At 54.0% G+C, this 20,964-nt stretch overlaps 1 protein-coding gene across 1 annotated transcript; it reads right to left on the bottom strand.

The window, feature by feature from the left end:
- Positions 1 to 1,103: 1,103 nt before the first annotated feature.
- Positions 1,104 to 5,377, bottom strand: Foxf1 (forkhead box F1). Its single transcript, XM_027410715.2, has 2 exons — positions 4,286 to 5,377; positions 1,104 to 2,959 (listed from the first exon to the last, which is right to left on the bottom strand). Exons 1-2 carry the CDS (start codon positions 5,259 to 5,261, stop codon positions 2,799 to 2,801), a joined length of 1,137 nt encoding a protein of 378 aa, XP_027266516.1. The 5' UTR covers positions 5,262 to 5,377; the 3' UTR covers positions 1,104 to 2,798.
- Between the last annotated feature and the right edge of the window lie 15,587 nt (positions 5,378 to 20,964).

Below are 20,964 nucleotides of genomic sequence, written 5' to 3'. Positions count from 1 at the left end.
GCATGCACGAACCTAAGCGAAAATTAGTCCGGGAGAAAGCCTGGCGCCTTCAAAGCGGCAGCGGGAAACCTCGGGCCGCGGCTAGGCTATCTTACCGGCCTTCTCAGCTTGCTTAGTCTGGCCCTCCTCTGGGGAAGGCTGGACTTTCCCTCTCACCCTCGGGCGGGCGGCAGATCAGGCGAAAGGCAGAGGCCAGGCCTCATCCCCCGGGCCCTGGCCAGTTCTGCGGGAGCGACTCTGGGTGTCTTCCACCCACCCATCTGGCCTTGATGTGGGGGGAGCTGGGAAATCCCATGAAACCCGCACAAGAGCCTGGTGATGAGCCGGAAGCTGGAGTCCGCCGCCATCACCGGGACACGGATCCTGGGCGCAGAAGCAGCTGCACTGGGGGCGGCCTCCGTGCTTCCTCCGTCCTCACTGGGGCTCAATCAGCCCTGGGGAGGGAGATGCCCCGGCTCTAGGTGTCCCGAGGGCTTTCCCCTGGACCTGCTTTCCGGATCCCCGAGTGGAAGTCTTAGCCTGTGTAAAACACAGCCTCCCCCTGGCTTCGAACCTGCTCCAGACCAAAGGCCCGCGAGAGCAGCGAGGCTGCAGCCCCCGCCGGATGCGGCAGACGCCCCAGCTCCGGCCTTTCCCTGTCCTCTTTATCTGGATTTTATAGACAGCTGTTAGTTTGGGACATTAATTGCTGGGACGAGTTTATTGATAATTTTGATGTAACAGAGCACCGGAGAAATTACCCTCCCGTCCAGAATGTCAAGTCTGAGAAGAAGCAGGTTCTGAGGCGCGACCCCACGGTGCACAGACACTGCGGTGGGTCAGGACCGCGGCACGAACAATGCGGCTTATTGTGTTTGTTTTCCTAGGTGGGCGGTTGGTGCTGGAGATGGTGGTCAGGGGAGTCCAGAGCTTAGCTGTTCGTTGTCTCCAGGAGAGGAGGGAAAATACGATTTAGAAGGGAAATATGTTAGGGGCGGGAGCATGGGTGTGGAGTCCTGGGCACCCAAGGACGGAAGGTCTCTTCCTGGCTGGGTTTTACAGGACTCCACGGGGAAGAGCATCAGGCAACTTTTTAAAAATAGACAAAACAAAACAAACAAACACAACTTTGAAGTTGCTTCATTATCTACAACAGAATGTAAGGCAGGTCAAGGCTTACTCTAGGTGGGGTAAACGGCACACCCGGTTCGGGGGTGGAAGGAAAAAAATACACGTAAATATATGTAGAGATTGTGTGATTTTGCACAGGGATGAAAGACTACCCTTTTTCTTTAAATGTTTGATTATTTCTTCAAACCAAGAAATGACATTTAGAGGGACAGAAGGCTCATCTTCAAAACCTAGAAGCGGTGTGGGGGGGGAGTTACCCCTACCCAGATGTTACTCTGCTATGAAGAATGAAAAGAGGGCTAATGGGGGGGGGGGAGTTGAGATTCTCCTAGATTTAATTTTGTCCAGAGAGCTGAAGCTCTTGGGGTGGATAATTATTTGGTCTATTACCCCAACAAAGTAGCCATTCGAGTTTATTTCTACCGACAAGCGTTTTAGAGGCCATGTACAAATGTTATACATTTTTATTTTTGTTCTTTTTGTAGGAAAAAAATACACAAAAAGCATACCCTCGGATTGTCCTCTTATACAGTGCAGAAGGAGGTTTAAAATATGTGTCACAGATACCGCACCTCTGCGGCCGAAATACTAAAAAGGGGGACAGTCCTTCATTTATATATATATTTATATAAAACATATGGAAATTTGTTTTTACACGGATTGGTCTTTGCTTCAAATTTACAATGGATATCAAATAAAAAAAAACAACAACTCTACATGGCAAATATTGCCAACCAAGTCACACCATTAATACTGGGAGGGTAGAGCTACGTGGTGTTTTGACCAGGAAAAGAAAGCAGAATAAATAACAGGCTGAGCCTGTCTATGGTGTCAGGGCGCCTGAACTACACCACCTGATCGAGCCTCCATATCCCTGCAGCTTTCTGTGTTCATTTCCTTTCAGAGTTACAGAAGAGACTGGGAAGCAGAAAAATACCCTCTGAAGAAGTCAAAATGCAACTCCAAACAAAGTGAAAGGCGCTGGAGGAAGAAGATGGAAGGGTATGGAGGCTGGGGCAGCTTCTCAGCTCCTGTTGTCCTTTTTAAAAGACAAACAGTGGCTCCAGGTATCGGCGTCATTTCCATGAAGATCCACCTGTGACTGCTGGAGGAGACCCCAGGTTGGGAGAGGGGGTGCCGTGCCTGGTCCTTTCCTCCTCCTCCTCTCCAGGAGGGGAAAAAAATGGCTGAGGGGAGAACTGTGCATTTCAAGACATTCTTTCAAAAAGTTAAAAATTAAAAGATAAATATTCAATCAAAAATAAAAGCATTTGATAATGACTGGTCTCACATGTTCGTGATTCTAAAAATTGTCCCTTGGTGTGTGTGTGGGCGGGGGTGGAGAGACCTCGGCAGAATTCTTTCCATGTAGCTGGCTTCCCCCCCACACAGTACCTTCATGGCTGCTTTCAATGGGGTTGAAAATAAGTATTTATTTACTTACAGCTGCAGTCTGATCTGGCCCCACGGCCACTGTTTTTTAGAAATTAGTGAGTGAGTGGGGGGTGGAGTCGCCGACCACAGCGCTAGGTCTGTGTTGGGGTTTTCTCTCCAAATAATCCGTTAGGGAAGGGGACAGGCCCTTTCCTCTTGCTGACGGTTATACCTCCAGAGTAAAGCAGTTTGTGGTGGTGGGCTCCTGGTCCCTGGGCCGGCCAGGCTGGGCTGGAGGGCCCATGGCCTCGGCTTCACATCACACATGGCTTGATGTCTTGGTAGGTGACCTGCTGATGGTAGTAGGACCCTCCACCAGTAGAGTGCATAGAGGAAGATGCCATGGCATTGAAAGAGAAGACAAACTCCTTTCTGTCACACATGCTGGGCGACTGTGAGTGATACCGAGGGATTCCTGTAGGGTGAGGTGACAGCAAGAGTGGGGAGCAAACATTAGCGTCTAAGGCGAGAGTTCAGAGCCCGGAAGCCTTGTGCTGAACAGGCACACCGCTGCCTGGCCCCAGCATTTTCTGGCACAACTGCCCACCCCACCCTGCAGAGTTCCCAGCCCCCAGTGGGGACGGAACTAGGGAAGGGTAATGGCCTCTCACTCTGCACCCATGACCCACACTAGAATACTGGCTAAAAGTCCTGCTTGGGGTAGCGCCAACTGCCGGGGCCTCTTCAGCCTGGACACTGTGCACAAAGAGGAAGCAGTTACAGCTTTTGATGCCCCAGAGCCTGGGAGACTGAGATTTCTGAAGTTGTCACTTCTACCCTGGTGAAGTGAGAGGCCTAATATTGGGTCAACCAGCTTTCAAAGCTTTGAGCGAGGTTCAGAGGTTCAATTAGCTTCAACTAGGAGCAGTCTCCCTGAAGGACAAGCAGTGCCCAGGATGAGTGGAAATGGGATTTTAACTTGGCATAAGCTGGGGGTGACCCCGTGGAGAGGTGGCCCACCATGTCCAGACTGGTGTTCTGCCTCCCAGGGGCTCTGACAGCCTATTTCTGGCCACCTTTCCACCCATTTCTCCTTCCAGAGTAGGCCCCAAAGGAGAAAGCTACCCATGAAGGGCTAAAGGGGAGCGTGCTGTTGGCTATCTTCTTTTTCAGTGGGGTGAGTCTGGGGTAAGCACCAAGGAACCTTGAAGATGGATCCCAAAAGACAAAGAGCACTGGGGCCTATAACTCAGATAGATCCCCAATTCCAGGTGTCACCACACAGTCCAGCTTCTGTCAGCACAAAATGCTTCTGGACTTACCAGGCCAGGTTTCCTGAAGAGCCTGGCTGAGCCTCCAAGTGTTGGGCCCAGGCCGCTTTGGGCCTAACTCTTGCTTTGGGCCTACCTCTTCAGCTCTTGCCTAACACAGACTCCTTGCACGGGGACGATCAGAAAGGTAGGCCTACACTGGACCCTGATTAGATACAGAGGGTCTTTGCTAAATGTGAAGGCACCCACATGCCCCAATGGACTTAAGAGTGCTGGGTTCTGAATCTTAGAGGTGAGAATGGGGCCTACCTGGTCAGGCTTGGGCAGCCAGCAAAGTGAAGCCAGAACAGAAACTGAACCAGCCTAAACCCGAAGGGTATCAAACTGCACTCACTCCTCAAAGAGAGAGGAGCAGTACCCAAAGGCACCCTTGTGGATTACTGTCTCCCCTCAGAGTTTGGGCTACCTTCTAGCAGCTGAACTGGTTCACAGGCTGTCAAGGGTCTGGGGTTGGGGACCCCTGCACTCACCTTGCAGTTCTGCTGGCCCGTTGTGACTGTTTTGGTGCAGGTATGGCTGGTCCAGGGAATGTGTGGAGAGGCTGCCAGACAGGGGGTTGGCCGCTGGGTTACAAGGGGACAGAGGCTGTTGCTTGATGTAGGAGGCCCCGCTGTTGAGAGCTGCGGAGGCCGAGGGCGGCCAAGCTGCTGCGGAGCTGGAGTAGACGGCATGCGGCTCCATGACCCCGCCGGCGCCGGCCGGCAGCAGCGGGGAAGCGGGCACTGAGCTGTCGTGGTGCGGGTATTCTCCGGCTCCAGAACCACCGCAGCCGCCCATATACGAGTGGCCGCCGTTGGAGGGCAGGTGTGGCACCGAGTGACTAGGCAAAGCCATGCCGTCCACGTTGCCAGCCAAGTGGCCATTCATCATGCCCAAGCCGCCCTCCAGCGCCAGGCTGTTGGGCGCGCATGAGAGGCCTCCGGAGCCCTGGAAACCATAGGTGTCGGGGAGATGGTTGAAGCCCAGCCCGTTCACCATACTGTACACAGGCTTAAGCGCTTGGCATTTCCTTCGGAAGCCGCGCGGCCGCCGGCGGAACGAGCCCTCCTCGAACATGAACTCGCTGGCTGGGTCGATGGTCCAGTAGTGGCCCTTGCCGGGCCGCCCGAGGCCCTTGGGCAGCTTGATGAAGCACTCGTTGAGCGACAGGTTGTGGCGCACGGAGTTCTTCCAGCCCTGGTAGGCGCCGCGGAAGAAGGGGAAGCGCGCCTGCAGGAACTGGTAGATCTCGCTGAGCGTCAGGCGCTTGCTGGGCGAGCTCTGGATGGCCATTACTATGAGAGCGATGTACGAATAGGGCGGCTTCTCCGGCCGCCGCACGCCCGCGTTAGTCTTCTTGGCCTTGGTGGGGCCCGCCGCCGCAGGGTCCATGGCCTGGCTGCCCGCGCCGCCGCCTCCTCCTGTGCCCCCGCCGTGCGGCGGCTGCTGCTTGTCGGGCGCGGACATCGGGTGGCTGCTGCCGCCGCCGCTGCCGCCGCTGCTCTGCGCCGCCGAGCAGGGAGGAGGAGGAGCAGGAGGGGAGGGAGGGGAGGGGGCTGCGCGGGGCGGCTGCACCTCTGCCGTCACTGCGGCTCCCGAGCGCGCCTCCCCCGCGCGCCCGCCCTCTCCAGGCGCGCGATTCTCCTCCTCCTCCCTGTTGGAGGCCACGCGCGTTAGGGGGCCCGGCACCGCCCCCCCCCGGGGGGCTGCACTCCTTTGCGCCCCCGCAGCCTGCACCGTCGGATCCCCCGCCGCTACTCAGCAGGCTCGAGCCCCTCACGTCCCTCCCCACGCACCCCCTCTGCCCCCGCCCTACCCGGGCTGCGCAGCCGCCCCGCCTTTGCCGACCTGGACCCGGTACGCCGGCCTCCGCCTCCTAGGCCGGGACGAGTGGGCTGGACACGCGCCCGGGGCCCCGGTCTTTCCAGCACGCTGGGCTGCGGCGGTGGCGGAGGCCTTGGGTCGTGACCAGCGCGGACAGTGCAAGCGACTGGGTTCCCGGCCCTCGAGGCAGGACGGCGTAAGTTCCCGAGAGGGACCGCCTCCCCACACTCCCCGCCCCGGGAAGCGCTGCGCCGGCGCCCGGCGGTCCTCGGACTCGCCCAGCCGAGCTGCAGCCACTGCCCCGGCCGAGCGCGGGCGGAAAACGAAACCGCAGGCCGCTTCGCGGGCGCTTTGTCTCCGGCGCTGCAAGCGGGACCCGGCGAGTGGCTTCAGTTCTGGCAGCGCCACGAACCGCACAAGTTCCCTAGTAGGACGGCTGGTTCACTCATTCAGAAAGGCGCACCCACACGCGTGCATTAACACACGCTCGGAGCGCACACGCACTGATGCCCAAGCGAATCCCCGAATCACCAACTCAGACGTACGAACTTGCACCCAGTGCGCGCCCCACTCACGTACCCCAGGTTCCCACGGGAGCTGCCATTGCGATCGCCCTCATTCACACACACGCCACTCTCAGATCTGAACTAAAACAGCAAAGTCTCCTTAGAGCCCCCTCCCCCCACTCTCAACTCTGAAATCCGCTTAGTTGGCCCCGCGGCCCCGAGTCCCCTTTTACAAGCGCAGGTTCTGATTTCCTGAGAGATGGCAAAGTCCCGGGCAGGAAGTTTACAAGGCTCAACGTAAACACGTTCCGGGGGATCCTTTAATAATAAGAGTAGGGAAGCCTGCGGGCGCGGGGGGAGTTGGCCTGATGCCCCTATGGGCTCGGCCTGCCGCCGCCGCGGGGCCTCCCGACACTGCGCGCCAGGCCGGGTTCCGGAAAGCGGGCGGCGCTGGCGGGGAGAGCGGCAGGGAGCGGCCCTGACTGCGGGGTCGCGGCCGTGGAAAGCTGGTGCGTGATGCAGCACCGTGCGCGAGATCCAGCTAGACTCTGCGCGCCCGAAACCAGGTGAGTGCGGGCCTCCTGCCGCACAGACGCACAGACGTGCACGCAGGCCCTGCTGGCGGGGAGGGTGATGAAGGATGTTTTCGCTTGTCAGTGAGAGGCACACAGGAGTCAGGCTGCTGCGCCCTGGCGCGAGCTGCAGGGAGAGGTGTGTGTGGGTCTACTTCAAAGCCTGCCGGCCTCAAGTTTCTTTGGATTCCTGGTTCCCCATCTTCTCCCCACCCCCACGTCTTCAGCTTTGGTAGAAGGCTTCTTGTCGCCTTCTAGGCGCCTGGCACATCTGTGAAAGGAGCTGGTGGCTTGCTGACTTAGGTTGCCGTCTCTGTCGCTGCGTCCTTTGGTAGGGCCGGGTTTGCAGGACACTAGAGTCACCTTCCCGGAATTTTCTCCAGGACAGGCTTGAGAACTCTGTGGTCCAAACAAGGGAAAAGGGCCGAGGGGGGCATGAGTGCCTACATGCATTTATGTGTTTGCACACATAGATGCCCTGTGAGATGGGCTTCTGCTTCACACAGCTGGCCTAGCCAGCATACCTCAGCACCATCCACAGACTGCCCTGAACCTTCTCAGGGGACTTCTGTACAATTTAGGGGCCCCACCCTGGGGAGGACACACCATATGTAGTTTGCACGCTACTGGACTGTGCGTTCGCCCACACATAACCACACTATCACAAGAATGGGCCCTGTACGTCAGGGCACACCCCCCACCCCAAGCCACTCACTCCCATACTCCCACCTCTCTCTCTCTCTCTCTCTCTCTCTCTCTCTCTCTCTCTCTCTCTCTCTCTCTCTCTCTCTCTCTCTCTCTGGATCCTTAGGTTTTGTAGTGAAGAAGTTTCCTTTCCCAGGGAGGAAACTGAAGTCGGGGTTCCACTTGCCCTTCAGTCCTCAGGCCTAGACCCTAGAGCTGCCTGTTGAGGGTGGGGCCAATAGCAGTAGTCAGTCCCCATAACAGGAAAGAAAGGGGGCCCAGAAGCCCAAGGGTCACCTCAGTACCTACTTCCCACTAAGGAGGGACGTGAAAGTGTGTACCCAAGAGGGTAGGAAGCCCAGGAGCCTGGTCCTGTAGCGTGGAGGACCCCCTATGCAGTTAAGCTACATTTATAGCAGTGGGGGAAGGGCTTGCCTATGATTTCTGAAAAAAGTTAGCTCTCACTCTTAGGTCTCCCTAATTCTAGCGCTTTTGAAGGGAGGAAACAGGTTCAGTCTATCAGTGGCTCCCTTTGCTGGACAAGTACTACTCCAGGCCCCATAAACCACGGTCGCCACCCGACGCTTTTATTAAATGTCAACCACACCACCGGTTCCTTTTCAGATGGACTGGGATGGCCATGCCAGGCCCTTGTCATTTTTGTATAACCAGGATCGAGTCTGACTGCAGGAGCGGACTTGTGAGGCTTCCTGAGATACTGCGGGTGCCGCCCTCCACAATATTCCTAGTGTAGGACTTGAAGTTACAATTTGGGATGCTCTATTAGACCATTTTGTACTGTGCCAAATTTATTCGTTTATACGCCGCTCCAACTGCAGCACCCACTTCTTAGGGTTGCGGCAGCAATGAATCGTGACTACAGGAAAGGACCTGTACATATCAAAGCCCCAGGAGCCCAGCCCAAGGGAGGCAGGGTCCGGGTTGTAGGAAGATATTTGCACTGGGTTGGATATCTACAAGACGCCCTCCCCATCTCAAATCAAGTCCCTACGCTCAGCACTGGCCCCAGGAATGCCTCCGTTTCGGGGAGGACGCCCCCACTCTCGGGGCCTCAGGTATCTGCATTGACTAATTGCTTAAGTGAAGCCGCCGGCCGAGAGCGCGCCCGGCGAAACCCGAGCGCGGAACCAGATCCTGCTTCGGCCGTCGGGCTGCGGGGCGCCGCCGACCACCCACAGCGAGGCCGGCAGCCCTGCTGCGCATTAGCGTGGCCAGGACCCCACGAAGGACTGCGCATCCCGGGGAATCGGGAGGGAACACGGGGGACGCAGGCCGAAGTGCAGGGGAGGCGACGGGGTGGAAATGAGCCTTCCGGCACCGGAATCCAGAGTTCTGCCTGCCTGCCGAGGCTGACCCGTGGGCAAAGTGCGCGTGTGGAGCAGGCACCAAGGACGGCCCTGGAAACTCGAGAGTGGGAGGTGGATGTAGGGGGACAAAAGGCGAACAAATAAATACCATCCTTTCAGCCCTGCCCAAGACTGGAGGACCTGGGTTTGGTGTGGTGGTTTCACATGAAATCAGTATTTGAAGATTCTGACTGGGCAGGGCTCCTTTTTAAGCCATCCACCGGCTTAGTTGGTAGAGTGATCGACTAAAATTGTGTACAGAAACAACCAATTCTATCCCTGGCACTGGTAAACTAAGACAGCAGTGTGGTCTGTAATTCCAGCGGGCTCAGGTTGTGGAGGCCAGAGAATCAGAAGTTCAAGGTCATCCTTGAATTTAGAGAGTTGGGGATCAGCCTGGGGTATCCGAGACCCTGCTCCCTCAAATAAATAACAGTTTGGACATCACACCCTGTTGTGTACGCAGAATGTTGGAATATGAGATGAGCACTGTAACGAGCCTGCAAGATGGAACTACTTTATGCCCAGTGGTGAGATGTGGTCAAGACTGCTTGTTACAGGTGGAATGTTCTGGAGTGTGTTCTAAACACGTGTCCAGCAGGCAGAATATTGTAACTCTGCAGGCCACAGAAAAAGTACTCTGGGGTGTCCAGAGTGCTGTGTGTGATTTCTGTCAAGTGTGTGAGATGGGTGCCTTTAAAACAAGGCTTTGATGCCGCCACTGGTATTGGGGTGCACCTCAAAATAAGGAGAGAGTTCTGATGGGTGTTCTGCCTAGCCAGGCATTAAGGGACTTGCTTTTGGTGGAAGTGAGGGAAACCGCAGCCTCACGGTGTCTGAGGCCTGCCAAGTGCTACCACCAGCTTCTAGAACCTATGTACTCTACCTTAGGAATGGGCTAATAATTCACTTTTTTAAAAAAAGGCTATGGATATAGCTTAATTGATAAGACAAAAGCAAAAACAAAACACCCACTTGTCTTGCCCCGAGTGTGATACCCAGAACCAGACAAACCAGGCTTGCTACAAACCTATAATCCTATTACTTGGGAGGTAGAGACAAGAAGATCGAAGTTCAAGGTCATCCTAAGTTACACAGTGAATTTAAGGGTAGCCTGGGCTACAGAAAACTGTCTAAACAAGTAAATAAGGCTAACAAAGCTGGAGTTTGCTTCTTCCACTGGCCCTTTACCCCAAAGCGTCATTTTCCATGACGTCCCTTAGCGAAATATTTGGTGGCATTGCAGCTCCGGAATTTACAGCTCTTCCTTGAGAAGTGGTCTGGAGCTTTTTTGAATGATCACATCGTATTATTCCAAGAAAGAGAAGGTTCCAGCCTCCTTCAGGCTGGTTTCTGACACCTGGTTCTTAGGCAGCTCGTTCCTCCCGTGGAGGCACCCCAAGTATCTCCAAACATTTTTTTTTTTTTTTTAATCCTGGCTGCCTGAGCCTTTGTACTTAGAAAGAATGTCACCGCCTGGTTTGCCTGGTGTGTGCGGCGTGTGTGTGTGTGTGTGTGTGTGTGTGTGTGTGTGTGTGTGTGTGTGAGAGAGAGAGAGAGAGAGAGAGAGAGAGAGAGAGAGAGAGAGACAGAGAGACAGAGAGAGAGAGAGAGACAGAGAGAGAGAGACAGAGAGAGAGACAGAGAGACAGAGAGAGACAGAGATTGACTGAGACCACCAGAGCCAGTTTCTGGTGGTAGATCTGAGCATGGGATCACTGATGACAGAGGGCTTGGGGTTTCCTAGAGAGAGAAGGACTGAGATGGAAGGCAAAGGGAGAGGAAGATGAGAACAAGCTTCCAAAACAAGCCAACATGAAAACACACATTAAATGTCAAAGACCAGATTTTTTTTTTTATGTTGTTCAGGTTTAAGAGAGATAGAGTAAGACAGAGCATGCCCACGCACACACCATCTGCATGAACACCCCCAAGGGTCAGCAAGAGAGGCTACAGCCCTCTTGCCAAAATAGTCGGGACAGGGAAACAGGCTGGAATTTGTTTCTTAAAAATCAACAATTTGCTGCCAGGAACCTGCTGGTGTGCAGGTCTCACTCCCAAGGTGCCTCCAGCCAGCAGCCTGCAGACATTCATCAGAGTTGCCCCATTAAATGGCACTGGAAAGGGTGGAAACTGCCTTTGCAGGCAGAAATAGACACCACCCAGCCTAGTAGGCCCCCTAGTAGATAGGAGGGGCCTCACCTGCCAGCTCCCAGCAGAGGCCCAGGCTCTGCTCAGAAAGTGGAGGTGACACACTTTTCTCACAACCCCTGCCAGCTACAGTGTGGCTTTTCTCTTTTCTTTTTGTCCCAGCCGGGTTAGGATTTATGTCTGGTCAGACCTGCTTTGTGCATTCAGGTAAAAGAATAAACTAGGTGTGTGACAGTTTCAAGGGAAAAAAATGAGGTTGCCAAGGGGGTTGGGGAAGTGATGGCTGGCAATCCCAGAAGGCTGAGGCAGAAGGGTCTCCACCAGTGTGATGAAGAAAATAAATTTGGGGTGGGAAGTCAGTGGAGTCACCTGGAGAAAATGGGGGTGCTTGCTCCAAACTAGGGTAAGGGGTGAGATGAGGACTAAGGCTCACCTAGAGCAGTAGCAAAGAGTAAGTATGGTGTCCGTAGAGAGGCTTGAAGCCCAGGCTGACCGAGAACTCTCAGGAAGATTCTGAGATTCTGTATGTCTGCGGCAGGATGGTGCCTCAAGGGAAAAGAAGTGTGTTCGTGTGTGTGTGTGTGTGTGTGTGTGTGTGTGTGTGTGTGTGTGTGTGTTGGTAAGATACACCTGTCTGTATGTGTGAACACTCCTGTGCATGTGCTTGTATGGTCTCTGTGTGTGTGTGCACGCGCCCAAGCCCACGCACACGAGCCTGTGTGTTGGTGAAAAACTTTGCTTTGAGTACTCCCTGTTGGCACAGATAGGCAAAATTACAGACCTGTTAGGGCACTTCCTTCAGTCTCCTGGTGCCTCAGTTTCCTCTTCTTGCCACCTGAGTAATGCCAGTACTCATCCCTGAGCTGACCCACGGATAAGAAGAGAAACATCAAAACTAGAGTGTTCAAGGAGCCTGGCGGGTCAGGGAGGAAAGACACTGACTGTAAACTCAAACCATGTCAAATTGTTAAACGAACAAACAAACATAACCACTTGGGCCCCCATAATAACGATTTATGGTTGTGATTTGGTCCCACTGCTCTGTGGCCCAGAGCCAGTGACCTTGCCTCTCTGTACAAACAAAAATAAGGATACCACCTCTCTTCTGCGTGGTTGAGGGGAGCAGATATGCTAGTCGTTGTTGGATGGGTTGTTCTTCGAAAGGTGCAGAGATTCCTTGGAGCCTTGCTGTTCAAATAGGTGAAGAGTAAGATCTAACAGCCCCTTCTGAGGCAGCGCCTGGGAGTCTGTGGAGTCTTAGCCTGGGCCCATTGGCTAACAGGAAGGAAGAAGAACTGGAGGTGGGGATTCTCAGGGACTACTATCCCCGCCTGGTTTCTGAGGGAAACCAGGGGAGCTGGTGACATCTCAGGTGCCCCCTTCGACAGAGCACTCGCCTCAGTCTGTTGTCCCCAGAACCCCTGGATGAGCTCCCCATACCCCCAGGCAGGGAGGGAGGGTCTTGGAGCAGGCTTCTTCCCCATTCAGAGGCTGTGATTTCCAGGTAGCTGAAAGCAGAATCCTGGCAGCTGGCTTGGCTTCCCCTTGGGGCTGCCCTGAAGACTTCAGGAGGACAGCCTTGACCCTGCTCAGGCTCTGAGCACCTGCCAGCTCTGAGCCTGGTTCATGGCAGGATAGCACAGCACAGTTCACGGAGGGGTGAACAAGAGGGTCCCAGTACCCAGAGAGCTGTTTGGTGGGGCTTCTCTTCTGAATGGAACTGGCAACATTGCAGGTCCCTTCAGTGCTGCCAGTGGCTGCGTGTGTGAGGAGGACCCGGGAAATACAGTGTCCCCAACTCTGCCAAGGTGTAAGGCAGCTTGATGCGGGTTATTCTAGTTTTCAGCTACATTTCTTAACAAAAGGACATCTCCAGTCCCCCTCCCCAAGCCCCGTCCACTGGTTTCCCCTCCTCCTCATTTGGCAAGAGAGCAGAACCAGCATGCTGGGAGAGCAACAGTTTCCCGGCACCACTCTCTCCTGCCCTGTTTCTGAGAAGTGCCAGGGAGGGGGTGGAGTGGGGCTGGCTGGCCACCCCTGGAGCAGCAGTGTCCCCAGGGCTGCTCCGGTGACTTTGCTGAAAAGGGGACTCATCCTCCGACCTCCTTTTCTGGGGAGTTAAGAGAGTTATCTGTCGAGCTGCTGTGGAGGTATGGGCTTGGAAGAGAAGGACTTTTGAGCAAAGGCCCTTGACCGACCTACCTCGTGGGCTTAGCTTCTTAGAGACTAAAGCTCCCATTCCCTTCATAAACAGACCCAGGAAGGGTTGCTTAGGAACCAGGTTCTCCACCTAGTGCCTTTACAGAAACCGGCTAGTACCTGGAGAGCCCCTTAGTCCCTGGCAATTTAAGATTCTCTCCATCCCTCTCTTCTCCCCGTCTGTCTCTGTGTCTCTGTCTCTCTCTCTCTCCTTCTCCTCTGCTTCCTCTCTTTCTCTCCCCGTTTAGGGCTATTATTTTTTTTGCCATCCACTCAACTTTCACCCGGTTCCCAGCCAGCAGTATTTACCACTGCCACACCCCCAACCTAGCCAGCCACTTTCTACCCTGCAAATTGACAAACAAAACAAAAGGAGTCAAAAGCAAGGCAAAAAAGGCAAGCCTTCTCATCCTTTTATTTCTAAATGTATCTTCTCCTAGCTCAGAAGTACCGCAATTCTTTACAGTTAGATCACTTACAGACCCCAGTGCCCGTTCGTTTTGAACGGAATTTCCCCGCCTTACTCGCACTTCACATTTTCTGTCCCAGCGCAGTGAGCTCCCACACCCGTATTCCTAGTGGCTCTCCATTAATTGCCTGCAAAAAATTCTGTCCCTGGCATGGGAGGATGTTCACAATTAGCTGTTTGGGGAAAATATAAACCCAAACATATTTCAAATACTTCTTTATATCCCTAGGTCAGCTCCATTTTTCATCTCCCCTCTCTCCTGCCTTCTCTCTGTGAAGAACTGAAGACAGTCTTCTACTGCTGCCCTGGGAGGGGTCATTATTTTTCCTGCAAATTGGGCCGAGACCTATTTAATTCACCATGAAAACCAACCTAATTAGGAATCGAATTGGCTCTTTCTGGGCTCAAGCGAGCACTCTCTCCTCCCTCCCTCCCAGCTTAGCGGGTTTTCTGCTGTCTTTCGAAGTCCTTACCGAGGTGAGAGCCCGCTGCCTTTGGCCGCCTCCTACCTGCTCCTAAGTTTTCTCTTTCTCCTTTTTAAGCAGCGGAGACTCCCTCGATTCTGTGAGTCTGTCTGGAACATTTTTTTTTTTCTTTCCATCGTAGTCGGGGGGGGGGGGTAATCTCTGGCTGGCCTTCGGCTGAGGCGGTACATCGTTGATCTAGATGCTGGAGGAGGCAGAGAAAGTGCCGTTAGTAGCTGACTGAGTCCGCTTGATTCTGGCCTGGTGGCCCCAGATGCAGCGGGGATCTGAGTCCCCTGGGGCAAGGCAGCAGGAGGGTCCCTGGCAGTCCGGGCTGGTTTCTGTTGCTCTGTGAAGAGAGTTCTTTTACTGCGGTTGGGCTAATGACGGGTCCTGATTTTGTGAACTCCGTGTTTATTTTCCCTCCACCAGCCGGGGGAGGAGTGCGAGCTGGGGAAGGACCCTCAGGCCCCAAATCCCACCGTTCTGCTGGGAAACTGGCTTAGGCACTCTCCTAATGCACCCCTCTCCACGCACACCAGCAGTGGTTTAGAGTAGGTTGCAACCTTTCTTCCCTCCTGCCCCAGCAACGGGGGTCCAGGGAGCCGGGACACAGAGACATACACCTTCTGGGGAGGGGGTTAGTTTAACACCTTCTGCCCTGGACACCCCCCTTTGGTCTGGTCGTGGTCTGAGTGCCCAACCTTGGGTATAGGACACCTCCACCCTGAGCCCAGGAGGCAAGAAGTGAGTCAAGCATGAAGGCTTCCGAGCTGGATGCTGCAGCCCAGGCTGCCTCTGCGGTGACTATGTCTGTGAACTGGGTGTGATTTTGCCCATGAAAATCTAAGAGGTGCTCTTAAACTGGGAGGCAGTGGTTCCAGGGAGGAAAATATTCTTAAGAGGTCAGGCTAAGAAGGCACGGTGTTGTCATATCCAGCTTAGCCCAAGCAAGGCTGGCTTCAAACTCCACCTGCTTGGGCCTCTGAAGACCTGTCCTGGAAGCTGTTGGTGTCTGGCTGATTTTCCAGTACCTTTCAGTTTTCAGTTTCAGTGATCACAGGGAAGCCAGAGAGCCCCTAAATGGCCACAGCGTTCAGTTACCCAGGACTGCAGACACCCTTCACCCCAGCATGCATTTGATCTGACTCCACCAAAAGGTCCAGTGGCCAGTTTACGTTAATGGAAAAAGGATGGGGCCAATGTCTAGCTGAGGTTCCAGGTCTGGGCTTATCCCCACCCACTTCCCCCTTGGCCTCTAGCAGAAGGAAGGCCTGGCCAACTCCAACCCAAACAGCTCCTTGGTGGTGAGCACCAGGGCCTGTGCGGCGGCCAGGTAGAGAGGAGCTGACTTGCCCAGCATTATCAGCAAGTGGTTTAATCAGGAATTTGAGCTGATAATTCTGCACCGCCAAAGGGACTCCTCCAGCTGGTGTTTGATGGTGGGGGTGAGACCCAAGAGGCTGGAGTTCCAGGCTTCAAAGCTGCCTGAGGTGCGGTGGCCTGGGGGGACCTGGCGTCCCTGAGCGCCTTCTGGATAGAAGCCTGGTCGGTGGGCGCTGGACCATCTTCCCGGCGAAGTAGGTGGCCCTGTATATTTTTGTTCAAGTGGTGTTTACGTTAATGGAAAAAGGATGGGGTTACAAACAGCACACAATCGGATCCAAGTCAGGGACCGCTGGGGACTCAATGCTGAAAGGGCTCCAGCTTCGCCTTGGGAGACTTAGCAGGAACCCCACCCCTGTCTGGGGTGCTTCTGTAGAAACCCCAACTCCAACTCCAACTTGTGTGCCCTCCAGCCCACCCTCCAGCCCTCCTGACTGGAAAACAGTGTTGTCCAGGCACCAGAGGGATAAAGGGCTCATTAAGGACCCAAAGGGCTCTTTCCAAACTGGCCCTGAGAGGGGTGATAACCTTTCCCCGCCCGCCCGACTTTCCCTTTCTTTTTGTAACAGAATTTGCCAGGGGGTTGACTCCCGTTCCCCACCCAGGTGCCTCCCTCCCCCAAAGCAGTTGGTCTTTCCAAACATACTGGAGCCGCCTTCCCAAGACAGTCTTTCCCCACCTTTCCTCCAGCAACTGCACCCCACCCTGCTCTGCCTGTGGAAAAGCCTGGTGGCAGTGGAGCAGACCTCTCATTTTCTTTTGTCAAAGGAGAACTCAGGATTAAAACACCCAAAACAGGAACCTCAGGGTTCCTCTGGGTGGTGGATGCCTGAACCAGTATACCAGATAAGCAGCTTGGCCACACCATGAAGCCAGACCCATTCAAGGATTGTCCACCCAGCTGCTCAGCCCCGAGCCTTGTCTAATCTTTTCCTGGAAGACAGTGCACTGGGCAGTTCCGGTTATCTGACACACTTCCCCTGCTTTTTTGTGGCTGCTTGTGCAGACCAGATGAGCATGGTCTGAGTTCAGCTCTGCTGTGGGTGCCTGCAGGGAGGAGGTAGGCACCTCGGCTGCTTGCCACCTAGAGGTCTGGACCTCAGGTCAATTTTGGGGTGCCACAATCTCCTCATTTGGAGCCTTTGTTTCTTCCCCTGTGTAAAACACACTTACATAACTTCAGCAGTATAGCACTAAGGAGAGGAGCTACCAAACGAGCTCAGTAGACAACCTTCCAAAAGGGAGAGGGGACTCGATAAGAAGTTCTGCCCTGACCATGTCCTTGGATAGAGGGTTCAAGAGGAGAGGTTTGGGTTTAAAAATAGCAGGCCTTTAACCCCACTGTTCAGGAGGCAGAGGCATGCTAGTCTGACTGGTCTGCAAATTGAGTTCCAGGACACAGAGCTTTACACAGAGAAACCTTGTCTCAGGAAAAAAAAATGTAATTACTTTTGAAACAGAGTCTCACTCTATAGCCTAACTGGGCCCTGAGTGCTGACCTTAAACTCATTGGGATTCTCCTGCCTCAGTTTCTGAAGGCTGGGACTATAGGCCAGAAGGACTACCATTCTAAGGTTAGGCATCCTGCAGGCACACACACTCCTGGGAAGCGCTTGAGGACTGGGCTCAGCTAACTCTTCTGCTCAGCTAACTCAGGGCTGAGTGCTGAGCTCCTAGGGGCTGGTTAGACCCTCAGTATCCCCACCTTCTGCAATGGAGCCAGTGACACTGTTTGGCCTTTCTTTGTTTTGTTTTATTTTGTTTTGTTCTTTTTGAGACAGGGTTTCTCTGTGTGGCCCTGGCTGGACTGGAACTCACTCTGTAGACCAAGGTGGCCTTGAACTCAGAGGTATGACACCATGCCTGGCTTATTGGGCTTTTCTTAATTGGTCATCAAAAGAATTTGGTGGCAAGGTAGGTGTGTGGTTGTATCAGGGGAACAGCAGTGCCCTGACCTTCCCCAGATACTTAGGGTTCCTAATCCACCAAAACAGAACAAAGTGGGCATAAGTCACAGTTATCGCCAGCCAGCCATCTTTCAAAGACATTCTTCAAACTGGCGCACTCACTGACACCCACTTGACAGGCTCTGGAGCGTTGACACTGAGCAGCCTAGGGAAGAATCCCCAGAGATGCAGAGCAACCCGGGTCAGGAAGGGGGAGCCCCTCTGTGGCTGCAGGCCTTGAGCTCCCCATAGGCCAGCTAGGTTTCAGCTCTGCCCCCACTTTTCAGCCAGGCTGTGATCATAACTCAATGAGCAGGTCCTGTGTTCATCTCTGCCTGACCTGTAACAGGTGCACTTCATTCCCTGTGCCCCTTCAAACTGTTGGTATTCAGTCTCTCTGGTCTCTCCCGGTCTCTTTAGGTAGCTAGCCTTTCCCTTTGCTCCTGAATCACTCTCTGCCCCCTCCACCTGGGAGTTTTGGTGAGGCCAGGGTTAGGAATAAGGAAGGAATAAAAGATTGAGCCCCTCAGGATTAGGGTGGCCCTCATGTGGCTGGTCTGGGGACTCCAGGATGGGTCCTGGCTGAGCATCATCGCACTTTCTCCTGGGTCACAGTCAGCAGATGCAGAGTCCTGAATGCCCTGGCAGGGTCCCTTGTGTGCACCCCAGCCATTTCTTCCATCCTGCAATTAAACCCAAGGTCAAATATCTCCTTAACGACGCTATCAGGCCAGAGCCTCATTATGGCGTATATTTAGCCATAAAATACGGGTTGTAGTGAGCAGGGGATGGAAATGACTGCGTTCTGGGAATGAATCCTTTTAGCAGAAACCAGGACTGTTATTTACCGCGAGAGCTAAGTACAGGCTGGGCTTTCCAGGAGACCCAGGCAGGAGTAGCCGGCTTCCAGGCCCTTTCTGGCATTGCCTGTACCCACCACAGGCCTGGCATCTGCCTCTGAGTTGCTGTACCACTGCGGAGCAGGAGCTGGTGTTCTGACAAATGCCCCCCAGGCCTGCAGCAGGGAGCACCCCCCCCCAGGACTGTACACAGGGGCACCAGCAACGGTATGAGAATGGACCAGGTCTGCAGGTCCCAGCTGCTGGGCTGCCTCTGTACTTCAGCAGTTTCATCTGTGAAAGGATGCATAAGTCAAGTCTTTTCCCAGGACCCCTGAGAAGAATTAAGTCAGAGAACTTAGAGAAGGATGCAGGCCAGGGAGGGAGTTCTAGAAGCAGGCAGGGAAGTCATGTTGGGGGTGCAGCTCAGCAGGAGAGCCTGCTTGAAGCAGTTGGATCCCATCACAAAGGAGAGGAGAGGGGGGAGGGGACGGAGGAGGGAAAGAAGAGAGGAGGGAGGGAAAGACTGGGAGGAGAAGGGGAGGAAGTAGAGGGTAACCCTGGGCTGCTGGGAGGAATGAGTGAATGAGAACCCCTCATGAGAGGAGAAAGGAAAGCTGTGGTCCTGGGTAGAGGGCTAGACTGGCTCCCATTCCAGGCCCCAGGTTTCCATCTGTCAGTTCAAGCCTGGACTCAGCAGAAGATGCTCTAAGGAACCTCCTCTCAGCCTCCTCACTCAACCTACCACCCCCTTCCTCACCACCCTGGGCACAGGTGGCCCAAGTGGAACCAGAACCTTCCAGACACGCTGAAGTTTCAGCTTCACTCTAACCGGGATTGTGTGGGCAGGAGCATCCCAAATCCTGCCTCTCAGGAAGTGGCTTGGGTGACCCACAAGCTACAAATATTTGGACATATCAGAGGAGAGGAGGGAGTCCCCAGTCTAAATGTTTGCCTGAGGTCTCTGGAGGGCAGATTAGTCATAAGGCTGAGCCCCCTCCCCCAGCACAGCAGCTGTGATCTAGAGGAGCCTGGACTAGGTCCCTGGGCCATGGTTCAGCTTTCAGCACCCAGGTCAGGCAAGTTCCCAGATCTTCTACCATTACACCATGATTCTACCTGCGGATCCTGAATGCCTCAGTGGTGTGGGCTGTGTTGGCTAGATGACAGGTCTTCTAGGTCCTGCCTGCTATGTAGCATACACGCATGTACACATGCACACAGCCTCTTGGCCTCCAGAACGCTCATGCATTCCCTTCCTTAGCACCCATTCAAAACCAGAGATGGGTCTGGGCCTGAACCTCAGCCTTGATGAGGAGAGGCAGCTTTGCCACCTACACACACACACACACACACACACACACACACACACACACACACACACTCACTCACTCACTCTTCCAGGGGGACTCTAAGGTGGCAATACTGTGTGACCCCGGGAAGTAAGTGCTAGGTTCCTCACAGGTAGTCAGTCCCCACAGCCCTTGGAGGCAGGTGTCCTTATTCTTTCTGTTTCTCAGATGGTACAACTGAGGATTAAAGAATTTAAGAGGTAAGCTGAAGGACACACAGCTTTCAGCTTGGAGGGAAGGTCTATAACCTCCACAGCCTGTGGGGCTTGTGTTGGTTGGAAGTTAAGAATCAGAACAGAAGGTTTGTTCACGGGAGAATCAGGTGCAGTTCTCTGATGGCTCTGGTTTAATCATCTCTCCACATACCCATCTGCATCAGTTTGCGCTGTCATGTCGTCAGATGCATTCTAAAGTGGCTGGTGTAGATATGTGAATTATTGCAATAAGGACACCTGCCTCCAAGGCAGGTGGAAAGGGATTTAGGAAGATACCAATGTCAACTTCTAGTCTCCACATGCACCCGTATCAGAACAAAATCAAATACATACTTATGCGTGTGTGTGTGTGTGTGTGTGTGTGTGTGTGTGTGTGTGTGTGTGTGTGTGTTGGATAAGGGGACCAGAAGGGGAGACCAGAAAGACCAGGAGCTTGTCTGATCATTCAGCTGATGCAGATGCCCAGTTTCCTATTGTTGTTAATATTTTTAAATCCTGCCTCCCAGAAGAGCACAGTGTTAATCCTGCTTACTGTTTTCTTCATCAGTCAGTGCTGCCTTAGCACAGTTCCATCAGCAGTGTCAGTGACTTGAAGACAGACACATTCCCTGTAGTTCTGGGAGGGTGAGAAGTTCAGGCATGGGAGCTAAATGGTGGGCCCCCTTCCAGGGGCCCTGCTACTCTGTCATCTTCCCACATGGCAGAAAGGGGACAAAGTTGCTTCCTGTCCTTTTCATGGGGGCTCTAGGGCCACCACAGGGCTCCTCCTAGAGGCCCTAGCACCTGATGCCATCATTGGGGGTTGAGGGTTTCCCTGTGGACACCTGGGTTGGGGAACGTGGGTATTTGACTCGTGTGGCCATTCGGAAGGATACTCCACTCACAGCACCCTGAATAGAATGGTGAACCAATTGTGCCTCCTGTGGAAGTGTCCGGATGTTTCCCTGCGCTGGTGCCAGAGCCTGGGGTGTCAAGCCAGATACTTGGTCATTCAATGCCTCCAGGTACATGCTCACGCCAATTCCTCGTCCTCTTTCCTGATACTCGTATCCTGAAAGGTGCTGTGATTGATGCCACCCCAAGTAATTTGTCCAGATGGAGATTTAATACAGGGTCATCTGAGGACCAGAGGCCTGAACTCTGTAGCTGGTTCTAGAAAGAATTCTGAAGAGAACCAGGACATGGCCATAGGGACT

Source organism: Cricetulus griseus, chromosome 3 (genome assembly GCF_003668045.3).
Source record: "Cricetulus griseus strain 17A/GY chromosome 3, alternate assembly CriGri-PICRH-1.0, whole genome shotgun sequence".
Classification (NCBI taxonomy): Eukaryota; Metazoa; Chordata; class Mammalia; order Rodentia; family Cricetidae; genus Cricetulus; species Cricetulus griseus.
This window is presented reverse-complemented; position numbering and strand designations above follow the sequence as displayed.

Coding starts and splice junctions, on each gene's coding strand:
- Foxf1 (XM_027410715.2), bottom strand. CDS start 5,261: ATGTCCGCGCCCGACAAGCAGCAGCCGCCGCACGGCGGGGGCACAGGA. Junction 2,960..4,285: donor CGGGCCAGCAGAACTGCAAG/GTGAGTGCAGGG, acceptor CTCACCCTACAG/GAATCCCTCGGTATCACTCA.